This window comes from Ceratotherium simum, chromosome X (assembly GCF_057802395.1).
Source record: "Ceratotherium simum simum isolate JZ-2026a chromosome X, ASM5780239v1, whole genome shotgun sequence".
NCBI lineage: Eukaryota > Metazoa > Chordata > Mammalia > Perissodactyla > Rhinocerotidae > Ceratotherium > Ceratotherium simum.
In genome coordinates, this window is record NC_141940.1 from 88,512,904 (window position 1) to 88,527,296 (window position 14,393).

Here is a 14,393-nt window from a genome sequence, read left to right on the forward strand (position 1 = left end):
CTAATGGGTATGGGGTTTCTTTAGGGGGTGATGAAAATGTTCCAAAAGTAGACTAGCGATAGATGTACAACTCTATGAATATATATTCACATACAATTCACCCATTTAAAGTGTACGATTCAATTGAATGGGTGCATTGTATGGTATATGAATTATATCTCAATAAAACTGTTAAAAACACATAAGGTTACAAAGAAAACCATATATATTGAAGTAGAGTCATCAAAATATAAAAACAAACTTTTTTTTAAAGATTCGCTCTGAGCTAACATCTGTTGCCAATCTTCCTCTCTTTTATTTTCTCCCCAAAGCCCCAGCACATAGTTATATATTTTAGTTGTGAGTCTTTCTAGTTCTTCTATGTGAGCCACCACCACAGCATGGCTACTGACAGATGAGTGGTGTGGTTCCACACCCAGGAACCAAACCCAGGGGGCCGAAGCGGAGCATGCGGAACTTTAACCACTAGGCCATCGGGTCTGGCTCTAAAAACAAATTCTTGATAAAGAAATATATATGCTTCTTTAATAAGGCACTAAATAACAAGATCCATGTCTAATAGCTATCTTAACTTTGAAGTAGTAATGAGTATAAAATAAATTTTTAGACATATGCAATGAGGACAACAAAAATGATTGACAGTTCCATTAGCACCTCTAAAGAACAACAGAATTGGAAAAGGGTGGAGGGGATAATCAAACTAGTTACTTTTTTCCCCTGATGAAGCTCCAGAATTAAAAAGCAGGTACAAGACACTTCCTTTCAGTGAGGCTGGAGATTTGCAAGAAGGATTCCAGCCCAGTGCTTTTAGCATGTTTATGCAAAGTTGGCTGTGCCAGCCAAATCACTGCCAAGTAGCTTGGACCTCTCTGGCTGTACCCTTTAGTAATCTTGCAAAGCAGTGGAATGGGGCAGGAGGGAAACTAATGATGTCTGGTCGTCAAGGCAAAGCAAGTTGGGAGGGGGAATGGGAAACTGACACAAAAAGAAAGCAAGCACTAAGACATCTGAGGCCTTGGCATGCTCTCCCTCCTGTCCCTGATCAGAAAAGGTGATGTGACCAGACTAGCATGGGGAGTCTCAGGCCAGAATTAGGGAGGTATTTTCCCCATAACTTCTCCATTGACTGTCCCCTTCACCAGATATCCACTCCCAGGACTGATAGTCAAAACATTTGACAAGTGGTAACAAACGGCCAGTGACCAATCAGAACAGTACTAGACTAGAGTCCTAGAGGTCTGCTATGACAGACATTACTTGCTTCAGTTGCTAGACTGTGGGGATGTCCCAGAGGTCCTAGAGGCAAGATTAAGGCAGTGGCTCTTCATTAACTGGCACAGAGGATGTTCAACTCCTTTGTTAACAACTGAGATAGCTGTACAAGTATACATCACCCCAAAGATAGGACACAGAGAGTAGAACCTCCTTAAGGCTTTATGAATGAAAAATTGGGCAAGTGGTTGATGCTTGCATTCATGGGACATCTCACTGATTTCACAGATGGAAATTTCCCCTCTTGACAGAAGATAAGTGCTAGAAGAGATTTTAGCACACCACTCCAAGCAGTTTTTTCAAATTTAGACTCTAGAAAGCCACCTAACTATGAAAGTAGGGCTACATTTGGGTTAAAATCCTGATCCCCACCTTTTCATCATCTAGGAAAAAGCAAAGAAAGCAAGCAACCTGAGATGGGGACCAAAGGGCATTGGCCCACACTCCCAGCTTCCCCAGATATGAACAGTAAGGCCTGTCTGTCAGGTAGGGATCTCTGGACTAGGTACCCCTCTCCCAACAATGATTCTCCTTCTACAGACTCATCCATCAATTCATACCTAGCTCAATTCCTCTTCCGTGAAGAGAAAGCCTCCAAAGAAGGAAATTGGATAAGCTAGACTCTGAGGTACAGTCTTTACTAGGCAGGAAAAAAACATCTTTGGGCTATGCATGGGGCTCCTGAGCAATAAGAGGGGAGGTGAGCCATTTTAACAACAAACATTAAGTTTTTATTAAATTTCTAATCAAATACTACAATATTTTTTTTCTTTTTCATAAAAAAAACACAAATATTTACATTTTCAGTTTGGGAAAAGACAAACAGAGAGTAAAAATGAAGAACAGTGATTAAAAGACAAATTCAAGGACAGAATAAATACTGCCTATTTACATGCCTCCCTGGCCCTGGTGGTTGCTGTCAGAGTGCCAGACCCTCAGCCTCAGAATCAGCAGTAGTTCAAAATCTCCTCCAGCTTCAACATGTCCAAGGGGGGGATTTTGGTGACTTCAAAGAAGACCCTGTAAAAACAAGAGGGGGCAGCTCAGTGTAAAAGAGGCCAAAGCAAGCAGGCTCCATGGAAGTGGACCTAGGGCCCTTGGTTCCCTATCTTGCTTTAACCCTGGAGCAGAAAGTAAGGTGAAAAGTACCTGATCTTTCTTTTCCCCTAAGTGAGGCTAGTCTGGGCCTCCCCATGACTGAGTACAAACGTAACCTCAACTGGAGCTTGGTACTTACTGGTGAGAATACTTGGAACGCACAGTCTTGAGTCTATTGCAAGAATGCAAAGTCAGCAGGGTGTTGAGCTGCTTGACCAAGGGGTGAAGATCAGAGGTCTTATAGCCACTGTAATACTCCAGGGTAGGAGCCTGGAAGAAGTAACATGCATAGTGACTTTTACAACAGAAAGCAGACCATTCTTCTATCTCTGCTGTCCCACATCCAAACTTCCTAACCATGCTATAGGCAGGGAAGATAGTCCAACATTTCAAAGACTCATACAGCATAGACACTGACCAATAATTATAGGGTACTACCTAGATTAGGTTCCAGCCACAAACTAGTGGTATGGCTATATCCATATGTACCAGGTGTATATTAGCCCTGGCCGTAGGTATTCACATATGCTGAAATCCACCAACGAATCTAAGGAACAGGACTGACTTTGTAATTTACTCACTCTTAGGTCAAGAGCCAACGTCCAGGCAAACCTCAGACCAAACTTGAGGTCCCAACTCAACAGCCAACAGGAACTTAAGGCTGCTCCTCCTCTCTGGCTCTAACAGCTATCATTCCATGCATTTATTTTCTCATTGAACTTTAAGGATGCTTGTTATGTGGCAGAAGTAATAGAGCAGTGTGTTTAAGAGCAAAGGTTCTGGAAGCAAACTGCTTGGGTTCAAATTCCAGCCTTGAGCCAGTTATTTAATCTCTTGGTGCCTTAGTTTCCCAGTCTGCCAAATGAGGATCATTACAGTACTTACATCATAGGATTAAACGAGTTAACATGCACAAAGCACATGGAACAGAGTCTAGCACATAGTAAGCACCCAAACAATGCTAGCTAGGATTAATATTACAAGCCCTGTGCAGGATGCTGGAAATACAAAGATGACTAAGGCTGCTGCCCTTGAGGAGTCTGTAGTCTAGTTGGGGGAGACATACATGCACACAGAGAATTACAAAATGTGTGGGAAGTGCTACAGTGGAAGTGATCATGGGAGAAAAAAGTGAGCACTGGAGAATCAGAACTCCCATGACCTTTGGCCAGGAGAGTCACAGACAGCTTCATAGAGGAGGGCACATCTGCAATGGGTGTAGAAAGTCAAGTGGGAGCTCCACAGGTAGAGAAAGGGAGATTTATTCTGTAAGGCAGTGGTTTTCTAAAAATGTCTTATTTTCCCTGAATACCTTTTTTTCAAATATCTTACCTGGAAGCCAAAATATCTTACCTGGAATTGGGGGAGGGGGCTAAGAAAACCACCAATTTGGATCCTTTTACCTTTTACGTGGCCCCTGAAATACTTCTGCAGGAATCCCAGGGCTCTACTGAAAACTGTTTGGAAACTACTGCCACAGGCCAAGGGCAGTCATTGGCATGCTGAGCAGGTGGGTAACACATTATGTTGAGTGTATTAAATAAGAGTAATGGCCCCATTGTCACTGCATAGGTTCAGGCCTCAATGCTTCACCTTGACTATCATGAAAGCCTACTCGCTGGTATTCCCACCTTTTCACTCCCTCATCTCATACACCTTCTATACTGCTATACCAGTACTGTTTCTAAAACCCACAAAACAGCAGTATGTTTCCTAAAAAACTTCCAATGCCTTAGTATACATCCAATGCCATAGTATACAGTGGGTCCCTCAGCCCAGCATCAAAGGTCTCTCACAATCTGACCACACGCTTCCATTCTGGTCTCATCTCTCATCGTTGTCTATTAATACATCCTCTGCTTTACCTACAAGAAATGTCTTATTCTGTCCCAAATACATCACATTCTTTTCTTATTCCCTTCACGTCTTTTCAGTTATTGTTCCCTCTAACTAGAATGTCTCCTCTCACAGGTTCCTATTCATCTTTCAAGATCCAACTCAAACATCACCTCCTCTGTGAAGACTTTCTTATCTATAGAAGCAGTATATATAGCATAGAGGACTGTAGAGCCAGACTACCTGGGCTCAGATCAGCGCCAACGTTTAGCTGATACTCACTGGTACAGCCATGCCACGTGTTAAAATATTGAAATATTTCTATACTGGTCGGCAAGCAGTTTGCTGCCCTGAGCCTCTCAATTGGCCTCCTCAGAACCAAACAGACTTTTCCAGGACCCAATGGTCAAAGCCTGGCTCAGCATGGGGCCTCCAGAACCATGGCTCCAGAGCTATGGGCACATCCATTCTGATTATACAGTAGGTATATACTTTGACTACCAGTCCTAGTTCCCAAAGACTAGCTCTGTCTCTCATTAGCAAAACATGGGAAGGCATTTCTTATCTGTAAAATGGGGATAATAGTACTGATCTTATAGGGATGTTGTGAAGTTTAATGAGTTAATACACAAAGTGCTTAGACCACTGTCTAAGCACTCAATAAATGCTAGCCATTATTATTATTCTTTTTCATCATCATCACTGCCATTTACTGAATGATTTCTCTGTGCCAAGAAATTTCAGTATGACTTGTGCAAGTTCACAAAACTGTCTACAGGGTTCTTTCTCAGCACACAGAGGTTTCCCTGTCAGTAGCGGCTCTAAGATTTCCAGGTTGGAGGGGCTTAAGAGTGGTTGGAAAGAGTATGCTCATTTGTGAGCATACTTTTCCTTCTTGGATTCCATGTTACACATCAGTAAAAATTCATAGTTCTCTAAAGTTGCTTTTATTCACAATTTTTCATAAAATTGAAAAATTGTCAAATATGAGTTTTATTTGTATTCGGGTAGGAGGCTTTGGGGGCCTTCCTCTTCAGAGAAGAGTACTACAGTATACCTCTGGGTCCCCCATTATACACATGGACAGTTGCTTTCACTACTCTGTTCTCTGAATCAGTGCTTTTCAAACCCTGTTCCAACAAGCTCCCTCAGTGGGCAACCTTCCTGAGGGGACTGCAAGGGGCAGGGGCAGAATGGGGTCAGGTAAGAAGTGGGCCTACCCCACCCCACCTGCAATCAGAATAATTCCAAATTAGTCTGTTTTGCAATATTGGGCTTTCAGGTAAGCTTTCTTTGGAACAAAGGGTACTGTGACTAAGAAAAGTGAAATAAAATACTTCAATACCATTGCTGTAGAAACTCTTTTAGGCAGCCAGGTCCCTAAGACGTCGAGATGTCAAAGAATTCATAACTGTGGGTACGCGGCAGTTTTGTCACCAAATTTCCCATGGCCCTAATTTACACCTTCCTCTTGAGTTGACCCTGTGCTTTTAAATCCCTACCCCCCGCCCTCAGCAAGTGTTTACCAAGTGTCCGAGCTTCTTCATGTAGAGGGCCAGGAGGAAGGAGCCAGCAGCTAGCTTGGAAGCCCTCTCCTGGATATAGTCGTATTCCTGCAGGGTCATCTCACAGATGAAGCGGGACAAGGTCAGTGTCTTCATGCTGGCACGGACACACTAAAGGCAGCAAGACTGGCTCAGCAATCAATTTAGAAAACTGGCATTAAGCAGAAGATCCCCTGCACCCATTCTCTCCAGTTATCCCACCTCAGGCCTAAACGGCTCTGCCTGAACAATGTACCTCTCCTGCCATGACTTACACTAAAGACCCTATCCCCCAAAGCACAGAATCTTTAGGAGGGGATTTCTGAAATCGCCACGTTTAGGATTTTTAACCAACCTTCAGGGTTTTTAACCAAATTATCAAATGTGCTTGTGGTACCCTCCCACCTCCCCTTTCTGTATGAGTCATCCTTTGAAGAGCCAAAGCCCTCCAACTGTAACTTTACACCTGGTTCCACCCTAGGAGGTGTTCCATGCTCCAAAAGAACTCCTTCCCTTTTCTTGTTTGAATCTTTTTTTAAAAAATTATAACTTATCACACACACATAGAGAAAAGTACACAACACACACTTGTAGAAACAATGAATAATCATGAAGTGACCTCCCCTGTAACCAATACTCAGGTGAAGGAAGACAACTTTGCCAGCATCCCTCTCAAACTTCCCATGTATCCCTTCTTGATCAAAGAATCTTCTTCCCCTCCCCTACTCTGCCCTCACCACGGAAATCTGCAATTTTCTTCCCTCCACACTTCATAAAGATTGCCAATCTAGGAGGGTGGATTGAAAAGGAAATTCCCTTGTGTCTAGTTATCACTTTCTCTTTTCCTACTACTCAGGCAGTCACTCTGGGTATGGAGGGGACTAAGCAGCAGTGAGAGAATGAAGATGTGCCTCCTCCCTCTTACCCTAGCATATCTGCGCAGAAAATGATAGGCGATAGGAATGTTGATATCAAATTTGAGGGTTTGCAGGATGCTGATTTCCATGACGAGCATCTCATCTCGCTGATAAATATCATCGCAGATATACAGGAAGTCATCCACACAAGGTGCACAGGGCTCCTATGGGTAGAGAAGAAAGGCAGTCACAACCAGGCAAAGACAGCCCACTTCTCTCTGCTTGGAGATGAAAGGCAGAGGGGGAGAGGGGTGAAGGATAGGAGGCAATAATATTTCCTGGCATAAACCTTCAGGGTAGCTCTGAGAGCCAGCTTCTCATTGATTTGACTGGCCCATCTGAAAAACATAACCAGAGAGACAGGAAAGATCTGTCTAAAAACTGAACTACTGGAGAGAGGATAGGGCCTCTTGGGGTGGATTCTTACAGCGCTGAAAGTAGCATAAGTGGCACAGGGACTGGGAGCAGCCATCTTTCTTCTAATGAGTGAGAGCCAGAAGTTAGAAATCTAAGGCCTGCCCTGGGGGGAGGGAGGGAAGACGACCATGGAAAGGGGAGCTAGAGATGGAAAAAAAGCCTACACTTTTGCGTCCTAGTCTAAGCAATGAATAAGAATGTTTGGGAGGGGCACTGATGGGGGAACAGGCAGAGAGAGAGGCAAACAGGCATAGAGGGAGCCCAAGCAGAGAATGAGGACTGCAGGGGGTGGGAGAATGTGCACGGGGGCCTAGACTGGGAAGATCCAGGCCAGGCCAAGGGTGAGAAGAGCCCCTCTTCGGGAGCCCCTTCCCATGTCCCGCCCTCTGCGGGTGAAACCTTGGTTTTGGGAAGAGGACTAGGAGGCAGGAAGACCCCTGAATCTTTTCTCCAGCTGCATCTAACTGCCCACCTCAGCCTTCTTCCCACACCTTTCCCTATCTCTCTATTTTCAGATCACAGACTGGACCAACTCTCTGGTTTTGCAGACAAGGAAACTGAGGCCCAGAGAGAGGAGGCAACTTGTTCAAGTTCACACAGCAACCTAGTGACAACACCAGGGCAAGAAACTCTCCCTTCCATTGCTCTACTCACCAGTGGCTCCTTCCTTTCTTCTCCTCTCATACCATCTCCACACCTCCCCTTGCAAAGTCTGTCTGTACTTCTCAATCATGTGAGGGGAAGACACCTCTTCTCCAAAAAACTTAGTGGGGGCCCTTTAACCTGGTAACCAGAAGAGGGGTGCTCCAGGTTCCAAGATTTGTTAAGAAGTGCCCCTCACATTCTTCTCCTCCCTCCTGCTCTCTGTTGGCCAGGGCCCCCCAGCTGTTTTTTTAACCCCCTTGAGGCTGAGGCATGGAGTACTTGCTTAAGCTACAAAGATGGCCCTAGGTAAGAGGAGGGAAGAGGAGGGGGAGGAGGGGAGAGAGAAGAAGAGAGAGGAAATGGGAGAAAGGGAATGAACCAAGTAGCAAGTTAGCAGGGAAGGAAATGAGCCAGAGAGGGAAGCAGTGAGGTAGGGAGCAAGGGAGGGAGTGAGGGAGAAGGAAGGGAGAGAGGGAGAAAGGGAAGGAGGAGGCTAGGGAGCATGGAAGGGAAGGAGGGAGGGTGAGAAGGAGGGAGAGAGCTAGGAGAGAGGGAGCAAGGGAGGATGGAAGGGAGCAAGTATGAGTGGGTGGGAGGGAGAGAGCAAGAAAGGGAGCTATCAAGGGGGCAATGGAACCAGGAAGCAAGTGAGTAGGAAAGGAAATGAGCCAGAGAGGAAAAAAGTGAGGGAGAGGGCAAGAGAGGGAGGGAGGGAGAGGGAGCAAGGGAAAAAGGAGACGAGGGAAGGAGGGTGGGAGAGAGCTAGGGTGGGAGGGAGTCATGGGTTCCAGGGTACCAGCAAGCGAGGGTGGGAGGTAGGGAGAGAAGGAACAAGGAGGAGAGCAGAAAAGGGCAGGAAGGGACAGAGGGAGGGAAGGGGAAGCAAAGGAGGGTGGAGGGAGCAAGGCATGAGAGGAACAAGGGGATGAGGGAGGGAGGAGCAAAGAAGGAGGGAGAGAGGATGGGACAGCAGGACGGAGGGGAGAGAGTTAACAAGAGAAGGAGAAAAGAGAATAAGCAAGGGAAGAGAAAGTGAGAGAGGGAGGGAAGGTAGGAGGGAGGAGGATGGAGTGGGACAGAGCAGAGCTAGGGAAGGGGGGTCGGGGAGGTGAGGGAGGGAGGCACAGAAGAGGTGAGGGATGGAACAAAGGTGGGAGGCAGGGAACCAGTGAGCAAGGGATGGAGCAGGGGAATGAATGAGGGAGCAAGTGAAGAGGGGAGGAAGTGAGTGAGAGAAGGACTGAGAAAGGGAGGGAGGGAAAGAGCGATAGAGGGAGGGAGGGAAGGAGGGAACCCAGTAAGGAGTGAGCAAGTGCACAAAGCAAGGATGGAAGATGGAGGCAGGGACTGAGAGAAGGCTGCAGGGAAAAAAGGAGCTAGGGAGCAATTTGCAGAAGTGAAGCAACAGCGGAAGCAAGAGAGGGAGGGAAGGAGGGTTGGAGTTAGGGAGGGAGGTATAGGACCAGAGGTAGGGAGCAAGTGAGTGAAGGAGGGAGTGAAGGAGGGACAGAGGCAGAAAGCAAGTTAGGGATAGAGCTGGGGAGGGAGCTAGCGAGGGAGCACAAAAACAAACCCACAGTTCTAAAGCTCTTTGAACTCAGTAAAAGTTGCTACTTCTTTGCTCCTAAACCCTAAGGTTTCATACAACTAGCCTAACAGAAGGAAAAATGAGAGTTGAACAAGATCATTTAGCATCTAAGGAAGAGGAAAGAATCAGAGAAATTAGATGGATTATGGTTATGAAGGAAAAGGCCAGCTACTTGCTTTTATACTGCTCCTTCAGAAATAACTATTTCACCTGAACTCACTACCATCTACACGAGGCCATTTTCTCTTAAATGCCTCCAGTGCCCAGGTTTGGAAATGCTTGCTTATATATGCAGTTCAAGAGCACTAGATGGAGCTAGTGGAAGAAGAAAGGGGGTAGGGGCAGAGAATTAAGGACCAGAAGGAAGCTTTAAAAAGAACGATCCATTTAATTAGGTACATGCCCACATACACACATCTTCAAAGAGGAAATGGAAGAACCTTGTTGATGCCAGGAAACAAATATACCACCATTGCCATCCAACACCAGCTTCCTTGCTGGGGAAGACAGACAAAAAATTGGTAGGAAAAATTATTTGTGTGTGTGTATATATGTAATTGTATACACACACATAGGTACACATATATGCAAATGTATATACACACATGTATATATACGTATATACATGCATACATATACACACAAATATACATACATACATATATATCCAGCTTGGCTAGAAACCTGATTGATTAGTTCTCTCCAGGTCCTATGGACTCAGGCTTACCTCAAATTTTGCTGCAATCAGAAAAGCAGTGGAACCAAGGAGTTGTAGCTTGTCTCTCTTGCATATTACCTCCATAAGGTAGTGATCCACCAGCTTCACTGCCAAGTACAGGGTCTCATGACTCATCTCAAAGGACATCTGGAAAAATACACAAACAGGGCAGGAATCTGCACATTGTTCAGCTTCAAAGCCACATCCAGATAGATCTAACTACCTGGTCTGTGGCATTGAGGACAGTGGAGCTACGAGACCTGGCCAGTTGAGACTCTGCTACGAATATGGGAACTGCTTCAGCTAAGACCCTGGCATAATCTATCCCTACACATTTGGGTAGGTGACCAGTCATACTAATCAGAGAGAGATGCTCTACCTTCTCTATGAGTACTTTGAGTAAACACACCCTCTCCCTTTGATCTCCAATACTTAGATTCTTGCTTTCCCCATTTGCTACTTGTAGTGTAAACCCTGATAGTTGGCTTTTTTCTTTTTGTAATGCAAGTGCCTGACTTAAGCTTTGATTGCCAAGGCATCCACTTCAAAGATGGCTATCTCAAGTAAACATATTGCCAGCCACACAACTAGGTAAAGAGCCAGGCTGCCTCCCCACACTGAAGCTCCTTTGTTTTAGAGATCTTGGTTGGTTTTCATAACTGACCATTTGGGCCAATTGTTTTTTCTCTTCCCGGGCTTTAAATTCCCACTGTTACGTTTTAAATTCACCAATAAAGAGGGAGCCCATGAAATCCTAGGGCCTCACCCTTGACCCCAATAAAAGCAAAACCCCAGGCTCATTCTCTCTCTCTCTCTCTCTCTGTACCTCACTGTGTGGCCCCAGGTGTGCTGTGTAATTTCCAGGTCCTATAAGTAATAAACTTTTATTTTTTCAAAGTTTCCTGATGGTTATTGCTGAAGGGTGTCTTCCAATCATAATAAGAACCACAAGGGCTGGTCCAGCCAGAACACTGGTTATCGATAGGCTGAGACTGGCACAAAACACTACTACCTTATACAGTGAACTCCCAAAAGAGATCATGTTTATTTAGCTCTGAAATACAGACTTATTTATTAGTTTATCCATTCATTAGTTTCTCTTCCCAACTAGATATGCTATTAGAATATATGGACTGGAAGCAAGCACCAATAGCACTATTTGGAAGTGAGCTGAGGGGTTAGAGAAGTCAGAATGAGACTAAAGCATTAGTAGTATAACCCTCCCTCCCTACTTTCTCTTATTTATCCTTGTCTTGCCTTCACCAGCTCTAAGAAACCATCTCCTATAGCCCTAGTCCAAGAGTTAGTGCTGGCCCATACGGCATCTTTGTGTAAATTAGAAAAAAGTTGCCTTCTTTGGGTGAATGCAGTCCTACAAGCACATATCTTATCAAGTAGACAATACCTTTATATGAATTAGGAAAAGGTGCCCCTGCCTCAGGGCATAGCAGCCCCACAGCCAGAATGCACAGCTTGGCAAACAGAATATGAACTGGATTCCATTACTTGGTTTTGCCTTGGCTGGAGGCCAAGTGTAGGCACAATTTGCACTGTACACAGAGGTCCTACCCAATCCTCAGTGATGCTTCTTCCTTACAACCCCTTAGGTTTTTAAGATTCAAGAACAATAAAGTCTATACTAGTCCAACACCTCAACCAATGCATGAATCCTCTCTTTAATGTCTCCACCAAATAGTTGTTCAATTCCTGCAATAGAACCTTCAAATACAGCCCGATTGCTCTTTGAATGGTTTTAACAGAAAATTCTTCCACATATTGAGTTGAATTCACACTCCCTGTAAGCTCCACTTACTTCATTGGGCCTCATCTTGTATAGGAGGCTACTCTTACAATAAGGCTACTTTTATTGACTGGAGCCTAGATAACCAAAAAGTAGGTCAACAAGAAGCATTAGAGAAAAGGATGTATATTTGCATAGCCAAATGATTATCAAAAGATGGTTGAATACATTGGTTCAGCAATAAATACACTAAGTTTCTGAATAACAGAAATACCAAGAAGCTGTTCTTACTGTTCCTGGGATATGGCCTTGGATTTTCTCAGAAATCTTTCTTTCTTAGTTTCCTATTGCTGCTGTAATAAATTACAACACACTTAGTGGCTTAAAACAACACAAATTAATTACCTTACAGATCTGAAGGTTAGAAGTCCAAAATAGGACTCACTGAGCTAAAAAATCAAGGTGTTAGCAGGGCTGTGTTTCTTTCTGGAGGTTCTAGTGGAGATCCTTTTTTTAGCTTTTAGAAGTCACCTGCATTCCTTGGTTGTGGTGACTTCCATCTTCAAAGCCAGCAATGGCCAGCCGAGTCTTTCTCACATGGTATTACTATCTGCCTCTCTCTTCCACATTTAAGGACCGTTGTGATTATACTGGGCCCACTTGGATAATCCAAGATAATCACCCTATCTTAAATTCAGCTGATTACAATCTTAATTCCATAGTCTAATTTCCCTTTGCCATGTAAGGTAACATATTCATTCACAGGTTCTAGGGATTAGGATATGGACATTTTATACTGCCTACTACATTTTCCAAAGGAACGTCATAAGAAAGGGATGGGGAGAGTTCGTGTAGATGAAAGGTAATGACTGCCACCCTAAGTATCAAGAAATTGAGGTCAAATAATTACAAAAAAGGAGGAGAGGAATGGAAAGCAGCAGTTCTCTGAGGATGATGCCTCTGTGAGCAAATGACAAAGCCAGTGCTTGTATAGCCTCCTTCCAGTACCTCACACAGGCACTTGGCTACCCATGCAGCACATTGTTATCAAATGGTAACATCTAAAAGTGTGGGTAGTATCTGAATGAATAGTTGAAATATGGAGTCAATAATGTTTAAATCAGCAGCTGTGTCAGTTATAGCAATCCTCCTTCCTTGAATTTAAGATAGCACTCTTCTAACATAATTCAACCACTTGGGACTACATGGAACAAGTCGAATCCTTCTTGTGACAGCCCTTCAGCTTCTGAAGACAGTTATTATGTCTCCTATAAATCTCCATTCTAGACCAAATAACTTGACTTCCTCTAACTATTCTTCATAAGATATGGTTTTCTGTCCATCTGGCACCAAATGAGGAGCCTAACTTTGTGCCAGTTAGAGAAGAGTGACAGCGCTCCAGGTAATTTCAAGCAGTTACAACAAATGTGGACAAGAGGCTTTTCAGCATAGTAGCAAGGTTCTCTCCCCCATGACTTCCTTTGGCTAGCATACTCTTCCAATTCTTCATAAACGACCATTCTCCTTATCTGGAGATGGGTAAGAAGAAACAAAAGGAAAGTGATAAATAAATCAAAAATATAGAAAATATAAAGATTACTCACTCTCAAACTAGGAGACAAACCTGACAAAATTCATATCAAAGTCCAAACCTCAAAGACCATCTTCTACAAAGATGAATAAACAGAGAAAATCAACCAGATATATGAAAAAGAACAAGTGATTTTTCAAAGATAAATGTTCTGAGGAACCAGAGCAAGTATCTACTTATGAAACCTTTTCACTCCAAAGAACTGGAATAAACTTTTTAAAAAGTATACTCTCAACAAGATCTGAGAGGACACTGAATCTATGAAAGGAGAACACTTTGGGATCCAGAAAGATTGGTTTCTGATGTAAAAGCAATTACTTAATTAAAAATGTAATAGAGGCGGTGAACAGTACATCAGATTGTGATAAAAACCAATGATTCCAAAAGCTACTTTAAGAAATTCTCCCAGAACTGAGAGGTAAAAGAGAGTTGAAGACAACGAAAATTTGAGACACAAGGATAATAGATTCTGGAGATACACACACACACACACAGGCAATCTAAATGAAAGAAAAGGCAGAAGAGAAATAATAGAAATAATAGATAAAAATTTATCCGAGCCAAGGAAAGATTCAGCCTTCAGACTGAAAGGACTCACAATATACTGGACAAAACTAAGGAAAACAGGTCTGCATCTAGAAACATAAAAAATAATTATTTATAGGGAAGGTAATGATTTAAACAACCAGCCCTGGTGGTCTAGTGGTTAAGATTCGGAACTCTTACTGCCATGGCCTGGGTTCATTTCCCAGTTAGGAAACCACACCACCCATCTGTCAGTTGTCATACTGTGGTGGCTGCATGTTGCTGTGACGCTGAAAGCAAGCCACCAGTATTGCAAATACCAGCAGGGTCACTCATGGTGGACAGGTTTCAGTGGAGCTTCCAGACTAAGACAGACTAGGAAGAAGGACCTGGCTACCCACTTCTGAAAAAACTGGCCATGAAAACCCTATGAATAGCAGTGGAGCATTATCTGATATAACACGGGAAGGTGAGAGGATGGAGCAAACAGACCAGGCTCTG

At 43.8% G+C, this 14,393-nt stretch overlaps 1 protein-coding gene across 1 annotated transcript in view; it reads right to left on the minus strand.

The window, feature by feature from the left end:
- Positions 1-1,980: 1,980 nt before the first annotated feature.
- CCNB3 (cyclin B3) overlaps positions 1,981-14,393 on the minus strand; it is a 63,771-nt gene continuing 51,358 nt past the window's right edge. Inside the window, 6 exon segments of the mRNA XM_014790967.2 lie at positions 1,981-2,224; positions 2,226-2,292; positions 2,510-2,640; positions 5,733-5,882; positions 6,676-6,831; positions 10,045-10,182. Coding sequence (XP_014646453.2) covers positions 2,192-2,224; positions 2,226-2,292; positions 2,510-2,640; positions 5,733-5,882; positions 6,676-6,831; positions 10,045-10,182 — 675 coding nt within the window. The 3' untranslated portion in view covers positions 1,981-2,191.